The sequence below is a fragment of the Medicago sativa genome, chromosome 8 (genome assembly GCF_051527215.1).
Source record: "Medicago sativa cultivar Bolivia chromosome 8, Bolivia_mono, whole genome shotgun sequence".
Classification (NCBI taxonomy): domain Eukaryota; kingdom Viridiplantae; phylum Streptophyta; class Magnoliopsida; order Fabales; family Fabaceae; genus Medicago; species Medicago sativa.
Genome location: NC_140756.1, coordinates 92,398,769 through 92,416,098, shown reverse-complemented (window position 1 = coordinate 92,416,098; position 17,330 = coordinate 92,398,769). Strand labels below are relative to the sequence as shown.

General features: G+C 34.6%; 2 protein-coding genes and 1 long non-coding RNA gene across 4 annotated transcripts; 2 read left to right on the top strand and 1 right to left on the bottom strand.

Annotated features, from left to right (window-relative positions):
• The first annotated feature begins 2,364 nt into the window (after positions 1-2,364).
• Positions 2,365-4,122, top strand: LOC146903351 (uncharacterized). The gene is made up of 2 exons (XR_015021566.1): positions 2,365-2,614; positions 2,900-4,122. It is a non-coding gene; the product is annotated as an uncharacterized LOC146903351 (long non-coding RNA).
• A 5,651-nt stretch (positions 4,123-9,773) lies between these two features.
• Positions 9,774-12,008, top strand: LOC146903350 (Pseudouridine synthase family protein). Of its 2 annotated transcripts, none has more exons than XM_085732899.1 (3): positions 9,774-9,852; positions 10,128-11,373; positions 11,480-12,008. In XM_085732899.1, exons 2-3 carry the CDS (start codon positions 10,208-10,210, stop codon positions 11,814-11,816), a joined length of 1,503 nt encoding a protein of 500 aa, XP_085589025.1. In that variant the 5' UTR covers positions 9,774-9,852; positions 10,128-10,207; the 3' UTR covers positions 11,817-12,008. The 2 variants fall into 2 exon arrangements, with proteins under 2 accessions (XP_085589025.1, XP_085589024.1); XM_085732898.1 differs by having other exon boundaries at positions 10,081-11,373.
• A 3,485-nt stretch (positions 12,009-15,493) lies between these two features.
• LOC146903349 (RTF2 RING-finger protein) lies at positions 15,494-16,763 on the bottom strand. Its single transcript, XM_085732900.1, has one exon. The coding sequence runs from the start codon at positions 16,681-16,683 to the stop codon at positions 15,595-15,597; it is 1,089 nt and encodes a 362-aa protein (XP_085589026.1). The 5' UTR covers positions 16,684-16,763; the 3' UTR covers positions 15,494-15,594.
• Between the last annotated feature and the right edge of the window lie 567 nt (positions 16,764-17,330).

The window sequence follows — 17,330 nt, the reverse complement described above, 5'->3', positions numbered from 1 at the left end:
TTAAAATAAATTTTCAAGCTCTGTTACTCTTCATATATAATCAAAATCCTTAATCCTAAATCATAGGTTTATCATCTTCAAAAAGGGGGAGATTGTTGAGGCAAAATCCCTAAGTAATTTTAAAGATAATAAACCAATATGATTAAAGAATTAATGGACTTTGATTATTTCCTTGGTATTTAACTTGTGCTCTTGAGTGTTTTACTAAGACAGGAACAAGGTTTAAATCATACCAAGAAACAAGAAATCAAAGGACATTTGAATACAAGATCTAACACTGAGATCAGAAAGTTAGATCAGAATGTTGCTCAGAGATCAGAATGTTCGCACATGAGATCAGAAGGTTGCTTCTATACAAGCCCAGAATCTCAAGAACATGGATCAAGGTCATGCAAGGCACATGTGACATAAATAAATGTCAAGAGAAGTACTTCTGCATGGATCAATCAAGCAATAAAGGCATATACAAGGATTATGTCAAAAAGGATACTTTATGTTCATTTAAGACTATGAACATTAAAGTCCTAGGAATATTCCACAAGGGAATATCATCCTAGATGTTATATTTACTGCTCTTCATTGTGTTTCACTATTAGGATTTGATTACATCAAATGATCGTCTTACAAATCATCCTAAGTGAAACAAATGGAACATTCTGATGATCAGAATGTTCAGCTCAGCACATGCTTACCTCATGAACAGTACAATAGGTAAAAAGCAAAAAGCCAAAGCAAATCAAATCTGTCTTGCTCAATGAGAGACAGACACGCATGAGAGTTGGTACAGTACAAGGACCACACAATCTCTCAAAGCATGTGTATGAAGATGCAGAATCCCACTATATCCTCCTGCACCAAGTTCCAAGGCAGATCTGGGAACTGAACTTTCTGAAGTATGAAGAAAAGTCCATACTTTGGTTATTGCCCAGAAATTCATATGAAAAGCATATGACACGCCCAGAACTTCATATGTTCATTCATACATGATGAACCCAGATGAAGAACATGATGAACCCAGATGAAGATCATCATGAACGCAACAACATTCTGAAGTTCATCAAAGATCAGAATGTTTGCCCAGAATTTCAAGTAAAAGCTTGTGGGACCCAGGACACATGGCATAACACCATTGGACACCCCACAACGGCTATTTGAGCCCAAGGACTCTATAAATACAGTTCAAAGGCTCGGCATTACTTGCACCATTGCAAAGCATACAAGAAAACAACTTTGATTTTGTTTGAAGCTCTTGCAAACTGAAATTGATCAATCTCTAAGGCTTTCATTACTTGGTGCAAATCAATACTCCTTGTTATCTCTAAGATAACTTCTTTCTCTTCTTCCTCCTCTGTTTGATTCACAAACATTCAACTTCCATACAAATTGTAACTAAGTCTCATCTAGCTTTAGGGGTACTAAAGTGTTAGTTTGAGCAAAGGTTGTAAAAGTCTAAGTGGGTAACTTAGCAAGAAGGTGCAAGCCTGCTGAGGCTTAGAGAATACAGGATTGTAATTGTTCAGGTGAACAAAGATTGTAAGGTGCAGGACTTGAGAGGTTATCTCAAGCATCATAGTGGAAACTCTCACAAGATTGTGAAGAGAGGACTAGCCCACATTGGGTGAACCTCTATAAATCTCTGTGTGTTCTTTCTTTCTTCCTTATACTCTTTAATTTCAGTATACACAACACACACCAACACATTTACTTTATTAATCAGTTTCTGTGTATGAACTTCAGAACTTCTGAGTTCAGAAAGTTAACTTAACCATTCCAAGTAAACTACTTGAGAATAACTTTTAAGTTTCAGGATAATTTTTAAAGGGTCACAATTCAAACCCCCCTTTCTTGTGACTATTTTATCTACTTCAATCTTAACGTTAAAAAAGGAGAAACAATATTTGTAAAAATCATTATGTCTTTATTCTCTCTCTCTTCCTTTTTCTCTTTTTATTATTTTTTAATAATAAAAAGATAGAAAAAGAAAATTGTCACAAAAGTTATTTCAAATGGTTGTTCAAATATCACTCTCCTAAAAAAAGAAGTCAGTTACACAAACCATAAGAAAAACAAGCATGAAAATTGAAATAAAAAAAAATGAATAATATTTGAAAAACCATTTTGTGACAACTTTTTAATAATTTTCTCTCTGTTCTTATTCTCTCTTTCCTTTTCTCCCTAAAACAAAAAGTTGTCATCAAAGTTGTCACAAATTATTGTAAAAATATCACCAAAATTTTTAGAAGTAGCAGAATAAATTTGTCACAAATGACTGTGATATAATACATCCAGTCCTATTTATAAGAAAAAATTCAAACCCCAAATCAATAGTAAAAAATTAAATAAAAAATTGAACTGATATGGTAGAGCAACACGAGAAGATGGTTGATGTCGAACAAGCTATCAACAGGTAGAAGGCGACTCAAGTACGATAGCTTACCCCCACATCAACAACCTTTCAATGTTGCTAACTTGCAATAGTTTGCTAAGTGATCATCACAAGTGTTTGATTGCCTTTTCATTTTATATGTGAGCTGCTTGGTTTAATTTCGGCTACTCTCGACAGTGAAGGTATAGCTCCAACCGTTTCCTGAAATTGATTACCACGTAACACAAGGTATATCTTCAATCTTTAATCCAAGTTTTTATTTTCAGTTCAATTCATTTCATTTTCTATTTCAATTTATGCAATTCAACTTTCATTCCCAGGTCAATTAATTGTTATGTTTTGATTCATCTCTTTCTTTTCCATTAAGCTTAGAGGGCAATCTCGTTAAATAATGCTCCTATTGTCCAATTTTATGTTTCCAAAGGTCTTTGATACATTTTGTAAAATTATGACGAACATGAATCTATTTTGAAAAAATTAACCTTACGTGTTCACATTTTCAAACAATCTCAGGTTTGTGATGCAACTTAGGCTGAATTTCCATCCAAAAGGGTTCACTTTTGGAGACAACAAAATCTCTTCAAATTGTAAGCCTTTGACTCAGGTTTGGCACAAAATTGGGATGTGTTCTGAAGGAACAATTCTTTATCAGAAGTACAAATAAGGATATGACATATTAAGAGCTTATCCAGAATTTTTTAAAGAACCAAAGAAGCATCCCTCGGCAAATCCTGCAAAACCTTTACCTAACATCATCTCTCAGAGTGGACATTAGATACTGGCACTACCATCGTATTCGTACTTCATAATGCAGTTACATCAAGGTCAGGTCAATACCAGCTCCTAAGAAAATATTGATTCCAAGATCAATCTACAAAAATTATTAGCTAGAACCTCTTAGAAAATACACATCTTCTGATAGTACTTGCTTAAATTAAAAGTTCTCTAATATTTTGTATCTCTTATATTGATTCTCAATTTGTTTGTCTCTTATCCAATTTCTTCCATCATACTTTTTGCATTTGATCATTGCATTTATAGGTAATGAAATAAGTTTCTTCATGGTAAAGCATGGATGTCATGTGACCTATATCATTGCTTCCTCCATGGGAAAAATCCTGTTAGCTGTTACTTCCAAATTATTGTTTTATATTGTTTGTAAACAATATATTCTTTTCTCCTTTCATAAACAACTCAACTTCTTAGTGGTATATCCGTTTACACGATCGCATTTCACTGCGGAGTGTTGCAATTTGTTCATTATTTATTTTTTGAAGAAAGCAATCTGTTCATTATTAATGATGCTTGCGGGGGAAATACACAATCCATGCAATGACATTAACCTTACTTTGAGCCTGAAGGAACTTTTGGGTTTGAAAATTTAAGCAAAGTGAGAAAATTTTAGGAATTACTAAAAGAGTGAAACTTCCAGCAATACCAGCCACATCTTTCTGTTGGCCAAGAAATTTTAAAATGGAGCTTTGTATCTTAACACCAAGCATAATAATTTGGCAGCAGAGCGTTACTATTTGTGGGATGAAATTTGTATTTGAGGAATATAGGTCAAAATGTGGAAGATTTAGGAGACATAGAAAAAATTTGTCCATTTAATTGAGCTCTGTGTTTAATATAATGATTAATAAACTTCATTATTTAGTTTGTAGTTATGCAGGTATTTGTAAGCCACGGCAACTTACCACGTTAATGCAATAATTTCAAATGCTAGCTTATACGAATCACGGCAATTTTGTTTTGGACGTTTGTGGTTGTAAACTCCAAATCAAAACAGACACTAAATAGTATCAAATGAAACAAAACAATTTAAAAGGAACAAAGGCTCCTTCAAAAAAAAAAAAAAAAGGAACAAAGGCAGACCAAAAAATAACTTATAAATGTAATTTAACCTTTTTAACAACGGTTAAATATTAGATGAAAAATTTAACACATATTTTAGAGACCTTAATCAATAGACTCCAAACATCGAGAAGAATATGTCTACGAGAGGTTGTCGACTTGTCGTCAACAAAAAGACCCACTTCAAGTAAACAACTTCTCCTAAACATCAATCCTCTCGATGTTTTATCTATCTCAAGGCTATCAAAAGTCTTTGGATTGCTTAGTTTTATATGTGAACTGCTCAGTTTTAATTTCCGCGTTAGTCGATGTGGGATTTGTAAGAACTCAAAAGAAAGCTACCCACTCACAATTACCCCTTCCCTTTGTGCTACCCTGACAATCAAGAACTTGTTCTCACAATCTTTCTATACACTCATCCATGCACACACACCTATTTGGAATGTTTAATCTTTTCTCTTCAATTTCATATGCTTAAAATCTTCTTTTATTTGTTCAATACCTCAAACCTATGCTTCATATATTTATGTCTATCATACTTATGTCCTCGTGAGCTTAGATCAGTTGGTTTGGACAATGCATAAAATATGCGAGGTTCGGGGTTCAAATCCCGACCACCACAAAAAAAAATATTTATCATACTTATTCTAAAAGTTTATTAGGTCAAGCAAATGCTTAACCCTAGTAGCTTTGGTGTTTTCCCTCCCAAGCATGTAACCTAGGTGTGTTAAACAAGTTATCATACCTCATTAATGCTGTTTTTAAATTTTAAAATTTGAATTCCCTCCCTCATGCATGCAAGTTTGTCATTAGTTATGACTTTTGTGTGTTGATGAGTTCTCACTACTTTTGTCTACTTTTGTTTTTTTTATTTATCTTGCTAAATTTGAAGGTTATACTGTTGAGTTATTTAACCTTTGACAATTTTTACTTTTGAAAGAACTTTTGACAATTGGGTTGTCTCTAAACATTTCCTGAAGTGAATTTTAATGAATTGATGGAAATAAAGCGTTTTTATTGTTTCATTATATTGCTATTCTTCATTCTTTCTCTGCATTTCTTCGTGATGTTACAAGTTATTCTTCATTCTTTCTCTGCATTTCTTCGTGATGTTACGGGTTCCTCTATCTTCTTGACATACTTATTACACTGAAAATTGTTTTCCTTTTTATATTTGTTATGCATAGGTCTGCCATTTATTGGTTAAAGACGGATGAATACATTTTATCTATCAGGATTCTTGGATAATTTTACCCACGCAATGTCTAAATGTTTAAATTTTCTCTGTTCAGATTGAATAAGTTTGTCCTGTCAAACAACTTTTTAGGTTAATTAAATCGTGATACTTTCAAATAACTTGGATTAGTTTTAAGCATAGGTTATTGGATTAGTTAAGCTTAAACCATGATACTCAATCATTTATCATCGTCACTTTCTATAGCTTACTATCACAACCATTTCAAATATTTTCTTTATGCTTTATAACTGAATGAGTTGTTGGCAATCATTGCAACCTCATTTACATTACTATTTGTCCTTTGGTTCAATTTTTTTCCCTTTTCTAGAGAATTTTTTTCTATGTTTCATTTTGTGCTTTCTTTAACATCGTTAATTAATAATATTTTAGGTTGCAAATCTGTTATTATTGGGATGTGGTCTGTGCTTGCTGAGTTTAGTGTGTGATGCTATGTTTATGAGGCATTGTTGTTTGGTGCATATTGCTTTGTGGCATTTGGAGAGGGAAGTCGGTTTTTCAATTATAACTAAACAGTTTACTTGCTAACAATACGGGAAATCCTCAATTGTGAGTAGACTTTCCTGCGTGTACAACTTGAGGTTTCATTGCAGCCTTTGATGATAGTGCAAAATTGCTTAAAGTAAGTTACATATTAAATTTTCCTTGGTTTGTAATAATTTTTGGAGTACTTTCTTATGTGTATGCTTCAATTTGGAGACAATAGCTTAAAAGTAAAAAAAAAAACTGGTAATGGTCATTGATTTTGATTGGAAAAAGAATTTCATAAACAAGTATTTAGTAAAATATGGTGCAGTTATTTTTAGTGGGATCCATTTTTAAAATCAATACAATAATATATTTTATGTCAATACATGGTGGCATGCAATAAAGCCCTCTCAAAAATGTCTCAATTGGTATGGATAATACATAATATATGTAAGGTCCGGGGTTCGAAACCCAGACGCCACTAAAAAAAGAGCCCTCTCAAAAGACTAATTTATTCTTTCTCAATGATCGTATTCTTGCATTTTATTATGTTAGAGTGCATGTATTTTGTTCTGTATCAGAAAGTAACTTTCTCCTAGATCACAACCTAATAATATAAAGTGGAATTGAAGGACACTACTCCAAAGAAGAAAAACAAAGCTATTTCAAAGTTCTCAGATGCCTTAATTGTCTCTATATGAATTTATTTCATTAAGGGCACTTGATATTTCCTTCCTAAAAAAAAAGGACACTTGATAAGATATTACGGTTTTATAGCCTTATAAAATATGTTCTAATTTCCCTTTCAAAAAAAAAAAAAAATGTTCTAATCGTTTTTTTAGGTAAATGTTGTAATCTTTACTAAGACAATATATTGCATGATACATAAATTATGGTATGATACCATGTGCGACCGAATCATTGCATGGGTATTTCATAATTTATGATTAAGTATATTAATATTATTACAATTGTATTGTACTATTTATTATTAAATCAACTTTTTTCTTTGGTATACTATATTCTTATTAATAAGACCCGTGCGGAAATGGTCTAGTTTGAATTTATGCAATTCAACTCATTAAAGGTCTCAGGCACACTTTTTCTTTGAAACATTTTGCAATATGATGGTAAACATATATATTTTGTTGTTGCGTGTGCTTCAACTTTGGAATGAATTACCTTAGAAGTAAATTTTCTCCTGAATGATCTCGAAAATAGTCTCAACAAACAAGAGTTCAATTTAATTGCTTAGCCTCATAACAATGAGAGGTCTGTGATTATCCTATAGGTTGGCAAAGGTGGTATCAGCAGACTGAAATTGAACTTGTTGTATTCTTTAATGGATATGGTATATAATACTTTCTTTGTCCATGAGGGTATGAAATTTCAGACCTTTTGAGAGGTTAGTTACTCTATTTTTGTTGTTTGGATTTTTGTGTATAACATAGAGGATAGAGAAGAAGAGAACCATTTACCTGCAAACATTCCATTTCGATCTGAATATGACAATTGCTTCAGAATTGTAGCCACTGCAGTGCTTGCCATAGTCCATAGCCCAAACATAAATTGTAACCAAACTTATCCTCTGTCAGAAAAAGAGCCACCTATGCTACGTTTTAGCATGCCTCCTCGTCGTTTTTACCATCTGATATTGCCTCCTGGTCTGAGGCTACACTTTGGTTCTCGTGAACTGCCCTTCAATCTTGTAATGTTTCTACATCTTTTCTTGCCACCTCAAAGTTACTTCTACTGCAATTCTCCCACACAATGCCATTCCTTTTCCACCAAATACTCCATATTCTCATTGCTAAAACACAATTTGCTCACTTGATAAATTTGACAGCATATGAATTATGGCCTCACAGAAACCTTCAGCTTCGTTCACTATAGGCTGAATTAGCTCCCATATTCCTACTTCCATCCATACTTCCTTTGCTACATCACACCAAAGAAACACATGCCACTCATTTTCCAATCCTCCTAGGCAGAAGGCACAATTTCCTCTGCACAACACATCTTTTTGTATCAATCTTGATCTTGTTTGCAGCACACCGCATAAAGCTGTCCAAAGGAACACCTTGACTTTATTCGATATCCTCAGCTTCCAGAGTTTATCCCATTCCCCTGGTTTGCACAGACGCGAGTTATTTCTGCTTCTGTCCATGATGAAATAGTATGCTGAGTTAACCGAATAATTGCCATCTCGACTACATCCCCACACCATTTCATCTTTGTCTTGCATATCTTCTGTATAACCGAGTATAATACCATTGACCTTTAGAGACCTACAAATTTTATAGTGAGGACAAGAAGCATTTGTGGCCCTTAACTTGACAAACTAAGCTAAGCAAACATCTATGATTAGTTTGTCATTTGATATAATTTATAACTAACCTCATTGCTCCAACCAAACTTCATGTCAAAGGAGAATGGCCCCTTGTATGGAACTCAGAAGCACCTCCTATGACCAACCAGAGACCGTCTGCGTGCAAAAGGAGTTCAGTGTCCTCTAAATTGCCTGAAATGTGATCAACACGACGAGACCACCTGGCATCTGTTCATGTGCTGTCAAAAATCCATACAAATGTGGCAGGAAAATGGTTTATGGGAGTCTATGAAACCTGTCATTTTTCTGGCAGCAGACTTTAAGGACTTCTTTTTCTAGTTTGACCTTTGGGCCAGCCCTGATGATCATTTATATGTGAGCATTAAAATAATTCTGAATGCTCACACACTAATACACATAACTCAAAAGTACAAGTAATTAGAAAAACATCAATTTCTGCATTACATGTTTGAACAATACTAGCATAAATCGATACCTTGCATTTGAAAGTACAAGAAGTAAACATGCATTTGAAATTGCATTTAACATTGATTGTGTGGACAATGTTTGTTTTGCTAAAACTATTGGAATCATTGGATCATTATTTTCTTCAAATATTACCTTGTCATGTCTCATTTGTAATCTTGATCTTCTCTTGTGATAATTACGTACATAAAACTCCATGCACAAACACAAAGTAAAGAAATAAGATTTCCAGTAAAAGGCATCTATGGCTCATATATGAATCTTGGATTACTTTTACAATACGTAATTTTTACAATTAACCATAAAAATTACTTTACGATACATAATTTTCTAGAAAAACAACACTGTTCCTTCAACAAAAAAAAAAAATTACTGTAAAGATGACATTAATGGCACATAATTTTTTAAAAATAATATTTTACCGTACATAATTTATAGTACCATAAAAATAATTTTTAAGAATTTTAAATTGTTACCTCAAGGTGCTTAGTTCCAATCACCTGAAAAAGAGTTGTTCCTCAGTTAAAAAAACAAAACACATTGAACCGTAAAAATAACTTATATGGTGCCATTATTTTTATGCGAAAAACATTTCAGTCAACACAATGGTACTCTTCATGTTTGGTTGGATATGTATTCATTAACTAATTATTCAATGTTATGTCAAATTTTTGAATTTATTTATTTAAAAATCAAGTCAAATTTTGATTGAATTTTACCTATAAGGTATCGGTACTCAACCAAACTTCAAAATACATAAGAATTTACTAAATATTTTACAGTTAAAAATGAATGACTTCTCAATTCAACTCATCCCCTATATTCTCTAAAGTAGGAAGGTGCCTCCAGTAAAATGAGGGGGTAGATTGAGAAATCATCAAAAGAAATTGTTTGGAGGTCTAATAAAAAAGCAAAATGACTAAAACCCGTATCCATTGAATTCGGGGGCCCAATGAAAAACCACTAACTTCGTTTTCTCGGATGGATGCAGTTTCATTTGTGAATCGTGCGTGATTCTGAAATGAGGGTTTAAGGTTGTTCCGACCATTGTCTCTTGCGTCTGATCTACTTCCGGTAATACACATACTCTTCTGTTCTTTTTTCTGTTGTTGAAAACATATATATTTATATATAAACTTAAATAGTTTTAGTTTCATAAATTCTCTGTATGCATTGTTTAATTCAATAATTTAAATCGATTTTTAGCTTTTATGGTACTAGGAGGGATAAAATTGTGAAAGAATCTGTAGTGTTACTTAGGATCTGTTTTTATTTGTATTAATATATCTAGCTATCGTTTAGGTTTGTGGCATCGGATTCTTATCGCTTATAAATAATGGAAAACTCAGATAAAACTCCGTCAACTTCATCATCTCCAGCGCCGTTACTTTCAGTAGCCGCGGAAGAGCCGGTGGCCAAGAAGGTTAAGATGTCTACCACTACTTCTGATGATGAAGGATGCACAACTGCTGAAGGAAGTAAGGTAAGATACAAGCGCCGTAAGGTAGCGATTTTCTTTGCTTACTGCGGTGTTGGTTATCAGGGTATGCAGAAAAACCCTGGTGCAAAGACTATTGAAGGTGAACTAGAAGAAGCTTTGTATGTTTCTGGAGCTGTACCTGAACAGGATCGTGGACTTTCTAAACGCTATGACTGGGCTCGGTCAGCTAGAACTGATAAAGGAGTTAGTGCTGTTGGTCAGGTTGTTTCGGGCCGATTCTATATTGATCCACCTGGCTTCGTTGATCGCCTTAATTCAAACCTTCCCTCACAGATACGAATCTTTGGTTTTAAGCGAGTGACTGCTTCTTTTAGTGCTAAGAAGTTTTGTGATCGTAGGAGGTATGTTTATCTCATTCCTGTGTTTGCTCTTGATCCATGTTGTCATCGCGATAGAGAGACTGTATTGGCTAGTTTAGGTTCTGAAAATGAGCTTGTTAAGTGTTTGCCATGTTCTGAGAGAGGAAGAAAAGTGGAAGGGGTGGTTGGTAATAGTAAGCGCAATCTTGAGCTAGAAGCTGATGATGTTGAGAATGGTTCATCAAACAAAAATGATGTGGTTGACTCTGGAGTTACAAAGGATGTTGAGGTTTCTTTAAGCAAAGGTGATGCTAATCATTTAAATAAAGAATCCATTAATGACAACGAGGGTAAGGTTCCAGTTGAAGAAGTAAATTCTAAAACTGTGGTTTCTGATCAGGATGAGGTTGCTGCTACAAATGGTGGATCTGAGAATAATTTAGGCATTCTCGAGGAAGAAAAAGTGAACGGAGAGGATACGGCTGCCAATGGAAGTGGGTTTTGTTATGGTGAGAAGGAGAGGGACAGATTTAACAATATTTTGAAGTGTTATGTTGGGACTCATAACTTCCATAACTTCACGACCAGAATAAAACCCGAGGATCCTTCTGCAAAACGTTTCATTATTTCATTTGACGCAAGCACCACTGTTGTAGTTGAGGGCATGGAATTTGTGAAGTGTGAGATTGTGGGACAGAGCTTCATGCTTCATCAGATACGGAAGATGATGGGGCTTGCCGTGGCAATTATGAGAAATTGTGCACCTGAGTCACTTATCGAGAAAGCTTTGCAGAAGTGAGTGCTGCTAATGTAGCGTAGTTTATCTCCAACTTTATATTTGAAATAATGTGACAATCATCTAATATAGTTTCTTATTTTGATTGTTTCGTCCAAAATGCAGGGATGTTAGCATCACTGTGCCTACTGCACCCGAGGTTGGATTATATTTAGATGAGTGCTTCTTTACTTCATATAACCAGAAGTGGAAAGATACCCATGAAGAGGTGTCAATGAAAGCATATGAGAAAGAGGCTGAGGATTTCAAAATGCAGTACATATATCCTCATATTGCTTCCACAGAATATAAGGAAGGAACTGTTGGTCTATGGTTGCATTCTTTGAACCATAGAAACTATCCAGATCTGCGCATCCTTGACGGGGAAGGTGTCACGAATGACAAGAAAGCTGAAATTGACATGAATGACAAGAAAACTGAAATTGAAGTTGCAACCGAATGAAATTTTCTTCGGGCCGGTCATCGTAGAACTCATTCTTTTTAATTGATTTATGCCTTCCTTTGACATTTCAGACATGTTATACTTATCTATACTGCTACGCATCATAAACAATTATATGCAGGACATGGCCCCTTTCGTGTCTATTATTTGGTTGAGACACTAGGAAAGGGAAATGGAAGAGTATTTTCATTACCTCATTGTGTTATTTAAATTTCCTTTTTGTTCACTATGATATGATTTTGTTTTTTCAAATTAAAACATAACTGAGCAATGGCCTTCTCCACTATGCAAGAATCACCCGATAATATAGACACACACACACACACACACACACACACACACACACACACTAATTCAGCTAATATGATTTGTGAATTGTATGTTCAAATTTCATATACCATTCATTGATCTTTTAGGTTGAGATACATTCAATTACTAGGTCAAATTTCATATAGCATGTTTTCTTTAATTTCATCTATTGTCGTTTGACACAATTATATGCTTGATTTTCACACTCCATGCCTGCTTCAACCGCTCAACAATCTGGGCAATATATGAATCGTGAACATGAAATTAGGTTGTTGCTGAACTTGTTTCTACACATCCCTACTTAAATTTGTCCACTTGTACCAAAAAAAAAGGGAGGGGTCTCTCCAATGATTTTCACCATTTTTATATCAATAAACTACACATCCCTATTGATTTTATCTATATAATATATATCAATATGTGGAGAGACATATAAACACCATTTTTATATGAAGTAATCAAAGGGAGGGGGCTCTCCAATGGTTTCTCAATGTGTAAATAATCTTAGATGGTCGATCGAATGCTACCTCTGGAGTTTCATGTTAATCATGACATTATTCATGTTGATGTTAATCACGCGGATCTTTCACCTCATGATATTCCTTCCACAAATATTAGGTGTGCAACAAATAATCATGAGTCTTAGGTTGTGAGCAACATGATTTTGTTGCTACATGTATGGTTACATAATAATGCACGTGAGAATTCGCGTAACAAAATTTTTATTCAAATAATTTTTTTAACACAAATATGAAATATCGTATATTACTATTCACACGCGAATTGCATTAATAAGACAATTCAAATAATTACGTATAGTAGGTGGTTAATGGTATTTTGTTTCTTAACATTGAATTTTTGACAAACAGCATTGATCATTTATTTGTTTTATGGTTGAAGCAATTCATGTACATATTTATGTTTGAAAAATGGCTAATGAATTATCTATTTACGAGATTTTTTTTTTGTGCCCTACTTTATTCCCAAAAATACAAAAATACCCTACTTTTTTGAAAAATTGCAAAAATGCCCTACTTTTCAGTACCTCGCAACTCCAAGTCTCGCAACTACAAGTTGCAAGGTACCTAAAATTTTCTATACCTCGCAACTCCAAGTTGCAAGGTAGTTTCTTATTTTTTTTTTTTTGAATTTTTTAAATACCAAGCAAGATGGACTTGCGAGGTATTATTGGGTCATTTTTTTTTTTTGAATTTTTTAAATACCAATCAATTTGTCAAATATTAAGGTCTGATGAGCGCTTGAGCAATCAGATCATCCGTTAGTCATAAACAGATTAGACTATGTATGTAAAGAATCACTTATTGGCACTCGTTCATAATTCATATTTTATTCAGATTTCACTTGATTCGTTATCCTATGAATAGTTGAAGATGACAACTATCAAACCTCACATTTCTCAAGTAGAAGATATGATATATTTGGGCAGAATAGCAGGTTGAATTACATCCTTCATCACGAAGACTGGGTAGTATGCCAGTAACAGTTTATGGACACCACAAACATAGACTTCTGAGATAAAATTGACTAACCCAATTATATCAGTTCTATGTGCTTACACCACAAACCTACACTTAAATATACATGGCATTCTGCTACAACAACCAATTATATAAGTTCTATGTACTTACACCACAAACCTACACGTAAATATACATGGCATTCTGCTACAACAACCGGTGCATAATTAGAAACATTGAGAAGATGGACCCGAACATATCTCATGCTAGCAAACAATTTCAGCTTTTTTATTTCCTCAACAACAGATACTAATTTCAATACACAATTACATATTTTGCAGAGTCAATTTTCAAAGAGTGCAATAATTAAAATGTCTAATACGTTATTAACAAAACACCTTCTAAAGCAAGATAGATTGTCGATTGATGAATAATTACATTATCACAGAAAAAGCTATAATAACAAGCTAAATTTGAGTGCATTCAACAAGAATAAAAAAGTAGAAACTTGTATACTATATACCACAATTAATTCTACCAAGAGGTAAAGATCTGCACGAATATGTTTCTTTAAACTCAAGACGTTCTAGAAGAAGTAAAAATCGATAGCATTTGCCTGGGCTATATCAGTCGCCTTAAAACGGTTAGAAGTAGCACCGCCATTAAGACATTTGTTCCCATTAGCAGCCTTAAACCGTATGTTAATTATATTGTGAATAAAATTATCCTCTACACTATAGTACTCCAAGCTATTCGCACCACTGCACTTCAATTTTTGGAGTCTGCTTAACAAACCATAGTGCATTCGCCCAGCACTGCAGAGTAACCATTAATACACCATTGAGATGAGACCAATGGATGGCTCCCACCACATGTTATGATTTTGAAACTCCCACACCCAAATCAACTGATTTCAAAACCAGCATAAATAACTAAAATTTGACAACCAGCAGAAATAACCAAAAATTTCACAACATTGAGATTGATCCTGCTGATTTGGCTTGGTCATTTCTTAAATACACAACGGCCAAAACACAATCCTAGTTAGATAGGCTGCACTTTCTCCAAGCTACAGACAACACTGAAAAGTGAAAAGCAGTCCGCTTATTTATTTCTTTACTCCTCAAACTAGAATCTTTCTATAAACCCACTGAACACCCTTGACTTGGAATCACCAATCCTTTGCAATACCACCATTCTTTCTATAAACCCGCCACACACAATACAAAGCACCATTTCTTGGCTGCTTTATATTTTGTTCGGATTTTGCAACCATAAATAAAAAATTGTTCGGATTTCATTATATACTACTCATTTTCCTAGTAATAGTTGATGATGACAACTGTTCTAGATATCTATCAAGTCCCTTAGGTTGAAGATATGTTTGAGTTGAATGGTAGGTTGAATTATATTCTTCATCTACAAAGTAAGATTGGGTAGTACAATAGTACGAGTTCTATGGACAGCACAAACCTACACATCTGAGACAAAAATAACAAACCCAAATATTTCAGGTTCAATCTATCAAGCTTTAACTTAGATGGTATGGCACATAAGTATAAATAGCATGAAGCTACAACCTGTGCATAGTCAGAAACATGGAGAAGATGGACCCGAACTCATCCTATACAAGCAAACAAGTTATGCTTTTGGTTTCCTCAACAACACAGCCCAGGGAGAAAAGAAAGGACGGCAAAGTGGGTTCTAAACTTCCAAAGAGGAGCATTCGACAATAAGCAAAGGCCTTATGTTGTTGAAAACAATAGTCATCATATAATAATAATAATAATAATAATATATTTAGTTACGCTGCTTATTTAGTGTATTCATGTTTATATTTACCATTGAATGAAATTTTTAACATTTTGTTCCATAACTGAACACAACAAATTGAAAATTGTAATTAACAATAAATTATTTTAGCGAATTTATCAGTTTTTCTCAATACTAATTGAGTACATTTAACATGATATATGAATATAAAGTTGAAGTTAATTTCTACCAAGAGGCAGAGACCTGCAAGAATACGTTTCTTTAAACTCGGACTTTCTAGAAGAAGTAAAGATGGAAGCATAGACCTCGGTAGCATTTGCCGGGGCAATATCAGTTGCCTTGAAACGCTTAGCAGCAGCAGCACCACCACCATTAACACCTTTGTTACCATTCCCAACCTTCCCATTCTTATCCACCTTAGCCGAAGCCTTCTCCACAGTCAAATCATGCTTAGTACCACTCAACTTCGACGCTTCCAAACTCAAACCATTCACAGCTTCACTATCATTATTCTTCACCTTCTTGGTTTTCTTCTCCCTAACCTTAGCCTTCTCCTCCTCCATCCTCTCCCTCAAAACCTCAACCTCTTCTTCATTCCCATTAATCACAATCTTATCCCCCTCACCAAATTCCTCATGACAAACCAAACATGCTGAAGATTTAACCTCTTTCAAAGCCTTAGCACTCAAAACATGGCCACAATTCCTCAACGCGAAAAACTTATACTTTCCGTTGAATTCAAGCCCCGCAACTGGACACCGGAACTTAGCACCATCATCCTCACCAGGAACAGATTCTAGCTTAATTTTAATCATATCCTTCAAACCCTTAATATACCCAAACTCCTTAGGAAGCTTCTTCCCCAACAAAGCTTCCACCAACGATTCCTTGTTGAAAATATTCCCAAGCTTATCAATCACACAGGGTTCACGTAAAGGTTCATTCGATAACGCACAGTTCTGCCATTTCGATAGCCTCTGCTCGTTTGGATCAACCTTATCAGGTTTCTTCTCCGCGTACATCTTGAGGTAGCAGTCACGTGACTCGGCACATGTAGAGCCTCCATCTCCACCGCCACCACGGAGGCGTGATTGAAGAACTAGGGTTGATAGAGGTGCGATTCCGGAGGTGGAGAAATTGGTGTCATCGGAGAGAGGTTTTCCGTTGAGGGTGAAGTAGAAAGATGATTGTGAATTGGGGAAGAAAGAGTGTTTTAGATCGGAGAGGGTTTCATCGCCGGTGACGGATTTAGGGTGAATTTGTAGGTCCGGTGATTGAACAAGGATTTGGAATGATTTGCGATGCATTTTCGATTTTTCTAGGGTTTGTGAATTTTGTATTGTGAAACGAAGATTGGAGATTGAATAACTATTGTATCGTGAATTTTCGAAACCGGAGCTTTTGGGTATTGATTTTAATTGATCGATGCTTGCGGGTAACCGACTTAGACGACAACTTCACTTTATTGGGCCTGGGAATTAGTTGTAATATGGGCTTTGTTTTAAGCGTGTTGGGCTTGACGAAGAATTTGTCTCTCACCGAAGAAATTGTACTATACACCGGAGAAATGATACACCCTCCGGTCACTATTATAAGCAAAAATCAATATTCTAGATTCATTCATTAAATGACGTATGTAGTCTATAATAAAGATTACATACATCATTTAATGAATGAACCTAGAATATTGATTTTTGCTTATAATAGTGACCGGAGGGTGTATGAATTTTGCTCTCCACCCAGCAACTTTTACTCGCACCCTGCAGCCATGCCGAAAATGCCCATGCGCTAGTTAACTTGCGCAAGTGTAAGTTTGTGCGGAACTTAACTTACGCAACGCAAGTTAAGTGACGCAAGGATACTTTTTCAAATTATTTTTATTAACTTATTCGAAATTATTTTGTTTATTTTAACTTTATTCAAATTATGTTATTTTCTTAACTTTATTAACTTT

Coding starts and splice junctions, on each gene's coding strand:
- LOC146903350 (XM_085732898.1), top strand. CDS start 10,115: ATGGAAAACTCAGATAAAACTCCGTCAACTTCATCATCTCCAGCGCCG. Junction 11,374..11,479: donor ATCGAGAAAGCTTTGCAGAA/GTGAGTGCTGCT, acceptor TCCAAAATGCAG/GGATGTTAGCATCACTGTGC.
- LOC146903349 (XM_085732900.1), bottom strand. CDS start 16,683: ATGCATCGCAAATCATTCCAAATCCTTGTTCAATCACCGGACCTACAA.